Genomic DNA, 14,079 nt, shown 5'->3' with positions numbered 1-14,079 from the left:
CCTCTAATGCTATCAGTATTGAGCCCAGTTTAATACAGAAGAATAGTTCCTTTAGCAATCCAGCAGCCACTGAAAGCATGCTGGGATGGATATGCATGCCTAGGTTTCTTATCTACGGTTTAAACTGATGTCCTTCTGGCAAAAAAGATGAAGATGCCACCTACTGAGCCACCCAAACCCTTTTATTTAGTCTCTTAAATAACTCACAGTCAATTCTTTGTGGGGAAAAAAGTTAGCTAAGGATTCAGGATTTGTGTTGTTACGACTGTTTTCTACCATGTAGGCTAGCAGCTATAGAAAACACTTTCTCCATTCAGTAGGGGGTGATACTCTACCATCTGTTGGAGACTAATATTTTTCTGTAGGATTCATTTTTTTAAGTTGACTTCTTCCATGGGTTTTTAAATTATACACTGGATACATCTGTTTTTGTAACCCTGGATGGTAGAAGGTCACCAAGCTGATTGCTCTGAGCACTCCTAGTAGGAAAACTAAAGACAGACCTTCAGAACTAGTGCAGTAATAAAAGTTCCAGATTCCTTCTGAACAATGCTTTGTACCTACAGGATTAGACTGCATTAAAGTATGCACTGAGATAGTTTATATGGATTTGAACTCAAATCCTTAAAGATAAAGCCTTGCTTCATATTGTAGACTCACTGTGGATCCTTTCTAAGTACTCACATTGGTCTTTTTCCTACACATTTGATTGTATCAAGTTTGATTCATACTAAAAGGAGTTTGTTACTATTGTAACAAACAAGTTGTACTACTATAAAAGTTTAACACACAGCCAACACTCGCCACCAAGGTATACACCTTACGTTAACTTACGCCCCCTCTACACATGCATTGCAGGAGGTATGATTGTGGGATCACACATTAGATCCAATTGCACCTATTGCTGATGCAGGGGAAGCCCAATCCTGGGCTCCCCCTGCACTGGCAAAAGCAGGCTCCCACAGCTTGGAGCCCCCTTCGCTGAGGGGGCTCCTGTCCATGGGAGCCACACACAGCTAAGGCTGAGAACCTGCTGTGGACCAGGAGTTTTATGCACCCTGAGCCTGGGACATGGCAGCTGTGATCCCCAGGGTTCAGGGGTTTCACACACAGGTGCACTCCTGCACCTGGGAGCCCTGTCAGCTGATGGGGCGACCCTGCTACATGTGCACCTTAAAGCTCAATAGTAACCAGCTATAATGTTAGTACACATTTTTCAAGGTCTAACTTTCTAGCTAGCTGGAATTTTTATCATGCGATAGCTACTTTGCATGTATAGCTGGTCTTAAGGTAATTGTGCAACTAACCAGTTAAATGCGCAAAACTGTAACATGTAAAGGGGGCCTTACGCAACAGTAATTGTCTGCTTCATCAAGATTTCCTCCCACACCATGAGAAAAAATTAAAGTAAGCTTCTTTCTCCTGAGCATTGTGCATAGTGCTCTGTGGGTATATACATTTATTTTGGGGGCAAATGCTTTATCTTAGCTCCTCTTTACAAAAAAACCCCAAAACCTGAAAAACAAGAAAATTCCTGCTTTCTGTTTCATTCTTACAACCCCTTAGGGATCACACAGGACCATATGAAGAACCAAAATATATCTAAGAGTCTGCTGGAAAGTCTAATTCATCCCGTTCCCAAGTTCAAAACACTTGAGAAAAAGAAGAAAGATTAAGACTGCATTTTATTTTCCTATGATCAGACTGAAAATATAATGCTGGATAACACATAAACCTCTAATTAAGTATTCAGGAAAAATAAAGATGCTTGGGTCCATTTCTGAATAAAACAAATTATTTCTGTGGGAATGTTACTTGGACTGAAAACAGAAATCATTTCATTTCACTGCAATTCTAATGGTGATGTTTAAATAGTCATAAAGCTTAAATGATCAGAAAAAAATGAGTGTTAGTTATGAATCTCTCTCTCATTTATATTGGATAATATAATAATATACAGACTGTTGATAAATGACCAGCATTAATGATTTTTGGATGCAGTCATCAAAATTATCTTTTGACTAGATAGGGGTCACTCCTTACCATCAGTACAAAGAAAAGCATGTGCAGTGCACATACAGCAAAAGAAAATGAGTCCGTTTTTTAATGGTACCTGCAATAAACTGTTCCAGCTGGTGTAGTGACAGGAACTGACTTCCTTTTATAGAAAAAAGATCTTCCCTCTAGTGGCTTTTCATGTACAAATCATATAATTTTTCTTTATAATATTTGTGTGTTTCTCAAAAAATACAATCAGTAGGTGCACCACATTTCAACAGCCTCTTGTCCTTCATAATATATAATTGCATTGCATAGTATATTAAGAAATAAAAGCAGAAAAACGTAAGTGATGGGAGTTCAATTAAAAACAGCTTAATCTCTGTTGCATATAAAATGACTCTGCAACTGAAATCCAGTTCTAATGAGAGAAAAAAGAATACATTGCCACATATTTTTAATTACATAGAATTTCCTCAAACATGATTTTTAATAATATATTCCATTAAGTTAACATCATATTTGAAGAAAGTGCATTTTCTGATTTCATTTTAAGCCTGATTTTGAGCAATTACAGTGTCATTGTTCCACAGTAGAAAGGTTGAATTCATTTACTGTGTGGTTATGCTAGTTATGATTGATGTCGCTTCTCCAAATGATAAACCAATCACCCCAATGATGTAATGTCATTTTAAGAGTGCTATAATCACATTTCTCCCAAACTGGAAGCTCTGATGAGTTCTAATAAAGATTTATTGTAGATTAAAGGCCTTCATAATATCAACAATGGATTGCTCATTTGATGGGAGATTTGATTAGGTATTTTTTTTAGGCATATGCATTTTTCAAATACATCAAGAATGGCTATCATGAAGGACACAAGGCAGCACATGCGGATGAATATCATCCCATATGCAGGAAGACTCATCTTAGACTCACTGAGGAGCACATCTGTAATTACAGGGGTTTAGGCAAATGCAAGTATTCAGTCAGCTGAGCAACAGCATCTTATTAAGCAATGCAATTAGTGTAAGAATTTCTCAAATTTGTTTTATTGTCTTCTATGGGTATGCTAAATACTGGTATGACTGTCTTTAAAGGTAAAACTAGGAGACTACTTGTAAATGTTTCTTAATAATTAGAGATGTTCCGGAAGCTAAGTTTTACATTCAGATATGTACTGAACCTTTTCCAGATTTAAAATTCAAACCCAAACCCAAAACCTTGAATCTAATCATCTAAGTTTTCATAGGTATTCAAATATGAAAGCATGATCTGGATTTGAAATTTATGGCTAATGACCATAAAAAGGCAGAAGCAGCCTGACTGCTATAATCATTTCCTAGGAAGACAGTGTAGTTTTTTAAGAACGGGAGTTTTTCTTATTTAAGATCAATGTTTGTATTGTCATAGATCCTAAACAGAGAAAACACCCTAGATACATATGAAGATCACTGCAGTGTTAGAGTGATGCTGTATCTGTGATGGTTCAGGAAATGTGACAGGCAAGGATTTGTTAGGGTGATATTTTTAGTGGACTGACTGAATGTTTGGGATGTATTCAAAAGCTTGTCTGACTATAAAACATTCTTCTTCAGATCTGAGGAGTAAAAGTCTGCTGGCTTTTATTGCCTGGCTTTTAATCCTGACACCTGAAGAAGAATATCTTGTATTGGAGAGTTTGTCTAACTGTATCCCTACTATACAGCCAATCCAAGAAAAGATGCCACCCTAATAAATCCTTGCCTCTCACTCTGGAGAAGAAAAGGCTTTGGGGGGCATGTCTTGGTGGCAGCCTACAAGTATATAAGGAGGGGTATAAGGACTTGGGAGAACAGTTGTTCACCAGGGCTCCCCAAGGGATAACAAGGTCTAATGACCACAAACTCCTGGAAGGCCAATCTAGACTGGACATAAAAAAAAACTTCTTTACAGTTCATGTGTCCAGAGTCTGGAACAGACTCCCCACAGAGGTGGTGCAAGCACCTACTCTGGACTCATTCAAAAGGGGTTTGGATGTTTATCTTGCTGGGATCATTTGACCCCAGCAGACTTCCTGCCTATGGCAGGGAGGCTGGACTCAATGATCTCACATGGTCCCTTCCAGCCCCTAATGTTTATGAAATCTATGTGTCTATGAAATAAGTTTATTGCCAAATATTTTTTTTTTGGTTTTTAAGACAGCTAACAAGGTCTGAAGAGAATGTGCTGTAATATATAATACAATATTCCAAAATCCCTCAACACAACTGCAATCAGAATTAGAAAGTATGAATCATCTTTTGCTGTACCTTGAACATTAAAAGTATTATAATCTCACCTCTTCAGAAACCTGTTCCTTATTAAAAGGGGAAAATGAAGCAAACTTGAATTTGTTTATGGTGGGTCACGGACTCAACTTGCTCATGCATCTCAGCCTTCATAAAACAATTGAAAACATTTTTGAGCATAGTGTAAAGATGTATATTAATCAGCCCACAGATTTTGAACACCATGGAATATGAGACTCAAAGACATAAAAGGGGTGTAGTGATAAATTACATTTAAAATGAAATGTAAGCAGCTCATCTCTTAAACTTGCAGAAGCTTTTACTGTCATGCTTTGCTGAAACATTTGTGTTCCCAACAAATAACTTGAAGCAAATTTATCTGTTGGACAAACAGATGCGTTATAATCCTGCTTAATGCTTGGTAGTAAACTTTATCATCTACATTTACTATACCCATGCACAAATGCTCAAATATCAGTGCCACACACAGCATCTTTAACTTAATGCAGATCTAGTATCCATATAGGGAACACAAAATCTTGGGAAAAAGAAGTAGTACATGATCAATGACCAGTCTTCTACTTTTCAGATACGTGCAACTGCTGTAGACCACAGCATAAGCATCTAATTTTACACATTCAAAATGTTCATCATGGCTGTCAAGGATGCCAGAATCAGTGAGAGGCTCCCTGATCCCAGGGAACCCATGCACCAGTAACTTTAAAAGCTGCATATGTAGCCCAGCTGCAGTTTTTAACATCCCAGGGCATGAGGACTCCAGGATTGGGGAGAGGCTCCCTAATGCTGGAGTCCCAGTACACCAGGACCTTGAGGCTAGGGACAGACATTACACATAATACAGTTTAAGCAATCAGAAACTGGTTTAAACCTGTAACAAAACAGACGTTCAGTGCACATAAACCAGTTTCAAAATGGGTGAAACCAGTTTGAGATAGACCTGATTGAATGTAGTATCAGACTTAACTGATTGAGCTCAAAAGGGTTTATGCAATGTCTGTCCCACACCCCTTCTTAGTTAAAGTTAAACCAGAGTTCCCAAGCATCCCGACACGCTCTCTGGGCTGGGTTGTCTGATCCAGCAGAGCAGGGCTGGCCCCGCCCCTCTGCTCCCTAACTGGAGCAGGGACAGGCATAGATAGGCAGGGATGGGGCTTGGCCAGATGCTGGTCCTGGAAGAGAGCAGGGAAGAAGTGTGCCTACATTTCCTCAGTCCCTGCAGGCCCCGCGGGATAGGGAGGTGGGTCCTGCAAAGCCTGTTATGCCCCCAGGCCACTGGGGCTTGGCAGCGCAGGCTGCTTTGCCCCGGGCTGTGGGGGCTCGGAGAAACCAGAAGTGCCACAGTGGGCACTTCTGGTTTCACTTTATCTTACAAGCTGGCATGCCAGTTAATTGAGCACGCTGGCTTGTAAGATGCTGGTTAATAGAACTTTTACTGTGTTTTGGTTTTTTTCATAATAAACATATAAAAATAAAAACACAAGATAAGCCATCACACACCACGAATAATATATATCCAGCACAACATCTTTATTTCTTGCTGTCAATTCCTTTATAAAAAGAAAGGCTCTGTGACAGTTCCATTTGGGTACCTTTGATGCTGCTGGTGCTATTGGTGTTGAACCAGCTGTTATTTTGACCAGCCGTTGTTTACAGTGGTGGACCAGGCCGAGGCTGTAGGGGAGGAGGAGCCCTCACAGGGACACACTGTCATGTTGTGCAGAGGCCCTAGCACCAGGAAGGGTGCACTTAAACACATACACAGTCCCACAAGTACCCACGTCACGAGTTTTGCCCGCCTGCAGCCAGAGGTGCAGGGCCCCAGAACCCAGACTCCCCCTCCACCTATCTCCTTGACAGCTTTGTGACCACAGCAGGGGCTACCACCCCTGCAGTTTTCACCCCCCTGTGGCTTAACACACACACGTGAAATGAGTTTTGCTTTCAGGATTTGAGGTGCAGTTTCCCAGAAACCACTGTACCTATCTCCTTGAAACTTGGCAGGCTTTGTGGCGTCAGCAAGAGGTACCAACTCTGCAGTTTTAAGACTCCTGTGGCTTAACACACACACGTGAAATGAGTTTTGCTTTCAGGATTTGAGGTGCAGTTTCCCAGAAACCCCTGCACCTATCACCTTGAAACTTGGCTACCACCCCTGCAAGTTTCATCCAAATCAGGCAAAAAACAACAAAGTCATAGATATTTAATTGATTCCCCATTATACCTTATGGCTGAATCTCTGAATTGCCAAATCTTTTCCGAATCAATTCGGAAGCTCTGAATTCGGAAGCTTGGAAGCTTTGCACAGCCCTACTAATCTGCAAAGATTGAATCAATTAATGGCTCTGGCTTTTTGAATGTCTGCCACAGGGATATCACTCATAATTTTTAGGTATCCCTGTGGCATGGGGAACCTGACAGTAGGGAGTCTCTTCTGAATTCAATGGTCCAGATGCACCAGGACCTTTAAAAACCTCATATGCAGTAGAGCAGGAACTGGGGAACAAGGCACTTTAAAATTCAGGCTCCCTGGGAACTGTGGGGCAAGACAGGCTACCACTGAGTTGCAGGGAGCTGCACGGCTCCCCATGAACCAGAATTTTGAAGTGCTTTGCCCACAAGGGGCTAAAGGGCAAGGCAGGGATGACTGCTAAGCCAGAGTAACCAGGTTCATAGGTAGGAGCCCTTTGGCTTTCCTCCCCAACCGAGGAAACCTTGAAACCCACTCAAGCAGTATTTTCAGCACTGGGTTGAGGGCTGGCAATCAGTTGATTGCCAACATTGGGATGGAGGTTTGCTACAAGTTCCTTTATGGTGCCATACAAACCAGCCACAAAAATGTTCCATACGTTTTGTAAATTATATTTTTGGCTTGTTTGCCACTTCATAGTGCCATAAGTCAGCTGAACATGTAGCACTTTCACTATTTATGGTGTGATTAACACATTATTTGTGCCTTAAATGTAACACATGCCAGGGGCCTACGAGTCACACTCCAATTTTGACAATGTCTACATGTATAATTTCCACCAAAGTTAAAAGGAACTTGCAATGGATGCTTTTCTTTGAAAAGAGAAGCAAACAAAAATGAAATGAGAGAAGACTTGTGAGCCTGACAAAAGAAGACTAACATTTCAAACAACAGCCTTCGATTTTCAAACAGCTGGGGTTTTGTTTCCAGAGACTGCCAACTATAGGTGAAGTTGTAAAAGTTTTGGAAACTCTGGCCAAAAAAAATTTCTCAAGAAACATCAACTGCTTAAGGTTATATACCGACTAGCAAGCAAGGGTCAAATATAATACTAAAATAAGAATAGAAATGTGACAAAACAGGATCAGCGCACAAATTCTGGTACCGTCTCATCACTTCTAATAGCTACATTTTTGGTCTATAAAAATTCAAACTATTAATGTCACATGAAATAACTTATAAACACATCCCTCCAACAGCTATGAAGTATACAACCTAGTTACAATATGTAAATCTTTTTGTTTCCTTACTGGGAATGGAATACTAGTTTTTATATGCTTTAAATATTTTCTTGCGTCAAAGAACCACTCACTACTGAAACAAATATGATGTATCATGCATCTCAGAAAGCTTGAACACAACAAAATTATGAAAGATTTTTTTCATTTTTCCTCATTTTTTATTTAAGAATCATTATTTTTCGTGATGCTGACATGCAATCATGGCATAAAACATGTCATAATCAAACTCTGAATGTTAATTCAATTTCCTTACCACTGCTGGAAGCCTGTTGTGGCCCTGAACATGCTCTTAGTAGATATGAATTGGGAGAGAACTCCTCATCAGGGTTGGTGTCCATGATTTGATGGGACGTGTTGCTGTCTAGCAATGGCATCTGGCAGCTAACTGGTGGAGGATTATGGGAACTGGGCAGCTGAGCAGATGGAAGAAGGCTAGACGAAGATGTAGGTGGAATGGGACGACCTGGTAAGAGGACACAGGGATCAAAGGTCAGTAATGAATGTAATGAAAAAAAAAAGCCCCTTCTCCCCTTCCCCCCTTCACCATAGTAACATTGAAACTGGTCATCAGTATACATGGCTACTGCCCGGGGACAATCAAAACACCTGTTGTCTCTGCTGGTGCCAACATGCCCTAAAGGATTGATACCATATCCAAGGCAATGCAATCAGCTATATAGTGAAGTCATTCAGAAAACGTCTCCATGGCATCAGCAAGTAACTGATCAGATATGCAAAACAGAACCATGTTAATGAAAAAGAGGGCCTGGTGAATCCCATTTCTATCCTGAAGAAATGTCCACAACTTAGGAAAGTAAAAAACCAGATCCCAAGAGTGCTCCTGAAATCACGCAACTCCCATTCATGTCAGGTCAGTTTCAGCATTTGCTCTAAAGACTTTTCCTTGTTCTTTTTAGGAATTCCTTTGTTACATATAAAGGAGAGAATGAACATAGAAGATATCTTCCTAGGGTTGGAGGTCAGTAACCAGTGTTGTTAAAAATCAACATAACCCTCTGCTTTCAAAATGGAATTACTCGCATGCTTAAAACTAACTGTATGCATAAACTTTTGATTCACAGAAGACTAGCTGGTCCTGTTCAGCAGTTCAGGTCATTTGGGGGCCAATCTAACCAAATATTTAGGATGGAATTCTGTATCTACATGGCAGCTTTGTAGCCATCTACCTGGCCATTCTTCTTCCCTGATTTACTCTACAGACATGCATGCGTAGACTATGCATCAGCCACATATATACACAGCTACATACCCTGGGTAAATACAAGTCTCAGAAGAAATTACAGGGGGAAGGACGAGGAAGAGCAGAGGGAAACTGAAGATCTGAGTTTGAACCTGCATGTCTTTAGAAAGATCATATTCCACATCCATCTTCAGCACTGCCTTTGAAGCTAGCTGCCAGGCAAAGCAGCAAGAAAGAGATGGGAGGCCATTGGGAGGCCATAGGGTATCTGGCTTAGTGAGACAGCTGCTGGCCTGTAAGGGAGTAGTCCCTGGTTCTAAGCTGGATATATGCTCCAGATGGACAGAAATCTCCCCTCTACAGTGCCCTCTACCCATCTTAGTAAATGATTATTAAACAAAAGGGGTACTGAATCAGTTTCAGGAGTGCTGGAGAGGGATCTGGATAAGACCTGAACTGTGGAATGGTGATTAGAGTACTGTGCTTGGAAGTTAGAGAGATGCAGTCCCTTTTTGGGCAAGGGCAATGTAGAACCCAGGTCTCCGGTTTCCTGGGCAAGCGCCCTCAGCAACCACTCAGATACTAGAACTAAAACATGGGAAGGTCCTGTTTCTCCACCTCCTGAGTCTAACACAGGGGTGGGAAAAATGTGGCCCGGGGGCCGAATGCAGCCCACCAGGCCATTCTATCCAGCCCGCGGGGCCCCTAAATTTTAGAAAATTAATATTTATCTGCCATGGGTTGCCTGTTATGCAGCCCTCAACAGCTTGCCAAAACTCAGTAAGCGGCCCTCTGCCCAAAATAATTGCCCGCCCCTAGTCTAACACTAGCTAGTTATGGGTTTTCAGACACCTATACTTTCATGCCTTGAACCTGGGTGTACATCCACAACATATGCACAGAGCCATTCCACAGTGTCTGTGCATATTTAGTCTATGCTATGCACCTCCATGTTCACATTGCTAAGGAAACTGAATTGCTACCTGAACATAAGTGGCATATAACCAAAGCACAATTAAAAGGTGAATCCAATTAAAATGGTATATATCTGAACATGATTTCCTATTTTTCCTTTACATTCACTTCTTTTTCTCTGTGTCCTTTGAAGTCACAATTTAGCAAATAACTGATGGATATGTTTAGTCATTTAGGATAGTCTTCTTGCTATAATATTTTTCTATTATAAAATAAATGTTACCATTTTTATTAAGTGTTTTTTAGATGATAGTAAGTTACTGCTATAGTTTTCCTGAAAGTATGAAGCACATCAAAAACTATCATTGAAGCAAATAATGGGCCTATTACCAATGAAATCAATGGATATTTAGCTGAGGATTTTATTGGAAGAAGGACTGGACACAATATGGTTAAAATTCAGCACTAAATAGTTGTTATTTCCCTGTCCTACAGGATCATATATTGCGGGAAAAATGTATTAACACAAATAAATATTTTTGTAAAATCATATAATGTAGCATAACACCTAGATGCTCCAAACACACATAGTATGGTCCTCAGAATATGATTAGTCAAAGATGATGATAAACATAAATTTCAAATATAAAGCCAGAATGAACAACCTGTGACCAGAGCAGGAACCAGCTGAAGCCAAAATCACACACAATATTCTGTTACAATGATAGACAGCTTCCTCCAAACTGCAACACAGGAAAGCCCACTAAAGTCATATGATAGGAGCTATTGGAATGCAGCATAGCATATATCCAGGCTGAGGCTCCCTTTTTGCCTCTTTGCGTATCTTTGCGACTGGAGACCTGGAACAAGGACTAGGATAATGAGTGCAATTCCCAACAGTGAGGGTGCATCTACAAGTGATGCCTAACTATGCAGTAGTGTAGTTTTCTAAGCAGTCAGCCTGTGTATCCTACATGTGCACACACTTACTGTTCAGTAAACCTCACTAATTGTGAGTAAATTTCCTACCTGAAAATGCAAGTAGCAAATTTACTTACAATTACCTACTACACAGTAGCGCTTGTGTAGACAACTGACCGGGATCAAATCTGCTCCTGGTCAGGCAACCACCAGGGTGCAGGATATTGCCCATGATCTTGCATTAATATACCATTCCAAACACTGATTTATGCATGATAGGTTATTCTTTCCATTGTCCATAATGACTGTCTGCTTAGAGTGCATGTGTCTGCGGGGAACAGGAGGGGTTGGAAGGGAAGTGGGGGTCAATGACATATTATTTCTGCTGCTTCCACTTTTTCCTCTCCTGTTGTTGTCATGAGGTTTCAAAGCACTGAGATCCCTGCAGCAGACTCTTCCTGCATTTGGGGTGGTCCTGGGCAATGATTTCCCACAAGTTGACATCAAAGTTGCATTTTTTAAGGTGGTCTTGAGGATATCCCTATAGCACTTTCTCTGCCCTCCTCTTGAGTGTACACTGTGGCTGAGCTGGGAGAATAAAACTTGCTTTGGGAGTCTGGAGTCGGACCCTCGGATGACATGGCCAGCCCAATGGAGTTGATGTTGGATGATCGTTACCCCAGTATTCATGGTATTTGCTTGCAGAAAGACATTCATATTGGTACATCTGTCTTCCCACTAGATTTGGAGAATCTTCTGCAGGCAGCATTGATGGTACTTCTCCAACAACTCTAGGTGTTTCCTGTACAGTGTCTATGTCTGAGCTCTGTACAGCAAGGTGGGGATTACCACTACTTGGTAAACCATGAGCTTGGTTTTAGATCTGATGTTGTGATCTTTGAACATCTGTTTCTTCATGCATCTAAAAGCTGCACTTGCACATTTGAGGTGATGTTGGATTTTTTCATTGATGTCAGCCTGCTGTGAGAGATGGCTTCCAAGATATGGGAAATACTTAGGACAATTATTGATTCAATACCTAATCTAAGATTAGTAAATAAAGTTCTTTACTCACAACTCCACGATCAGACCATTAAACCCTGACACACTGTCTCCTTCTCTCAAAACAGTTCTGGAGGAGTTATAGAAGATGAACCACAGGCTACAATCTACACAGGCAATTTCTGTCCCTGTATACATATTTGCAGTGTTTCCATAAATATAACATGTACAAAAACTTGCTATGTGATTTTCTTTCCTCAGCATGCATTATGGGAATAAACACAAAGATATAGTTATTCTAGGTACCCTGAAAATAACTTGGTTTCACAACAATGATAAGTCACCAACTTGCTGGCTGCAGAGCCTTTCACTAACTTAATCCTGGAAATAGTTTTAATACTGATGATGGGATTCAACGCTGTTTTTATTATATTATTATTACCCCCAAGTCCATGACTTGTAGCAGTCATATAAAATATTATAGCAAGTATCTCATACTTTCCAGGGAAATGACTGAACAGAACTGCTTTTTAATTATTTCTCTGTGACATTCTGTTAGAAACAAGCAGCTGGTTTGAGATTTGACACACCTCAGACAGGAATGTGACACTGTATACACAGTGTATGCAACAAATTTTCACAAATCCTGGCTCTGTTTCAGTCCTAGAGAGATGAAAGGAAGAGGGAATATTTTTCATATTTCTGAAATCTGCATATGCTGTACCATACGGAAATGTAGTTTTATATCATGCCAAAGGTTATGATGGCTAAAGGTGTATGTGTTGTTGGCATGAGTTTGGCTTGACCAAATGTTGTGATCTGTAGAAAAAACACAAAACTTATGTAGGTCAACTCAACCACATGCCAATAATATCTCTATATAACACTATCATGTATTCTGCAAATGCTATATGTGTCACAGAAAAAAAAAGGAATATTTTACAGAGCTGTTAATAAATATATTGAGGCTTTAAACATAAAAAACTAATAAAATATATCCCTTCTCATTGAAAGCCAAACTCTACAAATGTTATGAATCACCACAGAACAATCCTCAAATACAGAGAGGGAAAATATGATTCAAAACATTTTCAATGTGTAATCCAAGTGAGGTGAAAACATCAGGCTTTAAACCTATCACTGTAATTTTGACAGTAAGTTCCATGCTGAGAAAGAACATTGACTGTATTACTGGGATAGACAGGGAAAGGGAGGAAAAAGTAGAGAGGGAGAGAAATGGAGAGAGACTGTCTGCTTAGAAAAAGTAACTGTTTGCAGTGGCACAAAGGATAGAATATTACAGAAAGTTTCAGGGAAGATCAATATGTAGGTAGAGTATAAGTAAGGGAGTCAAAGGGCATTATAAGTACAACTTATTTGTTAGAATATTTTGTTAAATGAGAAGCACAGGGCTCAAGTTATACCTCTATCACAGTAGTTGGCTAAAAATAGTCACTATTTTTATACCACTTAAAATAATGCTCATATAGACAATTGATCCAGTGCAGAGTACTGTTCATATATATGCATAGCTATCAATGAACATTTTTTATTTTATTACACACATTCTTCCAAGAGATTCAAGGAATCAACCATCTGCCTCCCCTTGAAGTGAATGGCACTTTGTGATTAACTTCAGTAGGAAGAAGCTTATGACCTAGAGTTTTTCTATCTCACAAAAAAAATCGTAAATTATGTATTTGTGGTCATAGATTTAATAGATTTCTAGGGACCTATTAGATCATTGAGTCTGACCCCCTGCTCTGGGTACGAAAGAGCACTGGGGTGAAGTAACCCCAGGCAGGTGCTTGTCTAATCCCCTCTTAAACACCTCCAAGGTAGGGGAAAGCACCACCTCCCTTGGGAGCCCATTCCATATAGGCAACCCTCACCATACAGATTTTTTCCTGATGTCCAATCTAGATCTGCTCTCCTTCAGTTTATGGCCTTTGTTTCTGGTAAACAAAGTATGCCCTATTCCCTGCTGACCCCCCCGATGAGCTTGTAGACAGCCACAAGATCACCTCTCAGCCTTCTCTTGTGGATGCTGAAGAGATTCAGGTCCCTCAGTCTGTCTTCATAGGATCTTACCTGCAGGCCCTCAACCATACGAGCAGCCCTCCTCTGAACCCTTTCCAGGTTATCCACATCCCTCTTGAAGTGCAGTGCCTAAAACTGGATATAGTACTCCAGTTGCAGCCTCACCAATGCTGCATAGAGGGGAAGTATCACCTCCCTAGACCTGCTTGTGATGCACCTACT

The 14,079-nt window shown here is 40.4% G+C and overlaps 1 protein-coding gene across 1 annotated transcript in view; it reads right to left on the bottom strand.

The window, feature by feature from the left end:
• LOC102385477 (teneurin-2) overlaps nucleotides 1-14,079 on the bottom strand; it is an 818,212-nt gene that overhangs the window by 360,423 nt on the left and 443,710 nt on the right. Inside the window, exon 3 of the mRNA XM_025205636.1 lies at nucleotides 8,032-8,241. Coding sequence (XP_025061421.1) covers nucleotides 8,032-8,241 — 210 coding nt within the window. The remainder of the gene's footprint in view (nucleotides 1-8,031; nucleotides 8,242-14,079) is intronic.

Source organism: Alligator sinensis, unplaced genomic scaffold (genome assembly GCF_000455745.1).
Source record: "Alligator sinensis unplaced genomic scaffold, ASM45574v1 scaffold7_1, whole genome shotgun sequence".
Lineage (NCBI taxonomy): Eukaryota > Metazoa > Chordata > Crocodylia > Alligatoridae > Alligator > Alligator sinensis.
The sequence above is the reverse complement of the archived record's forward strand: the minus strand, read 5'-3'. Positions and strand labels throughout refer to the sequence as shown.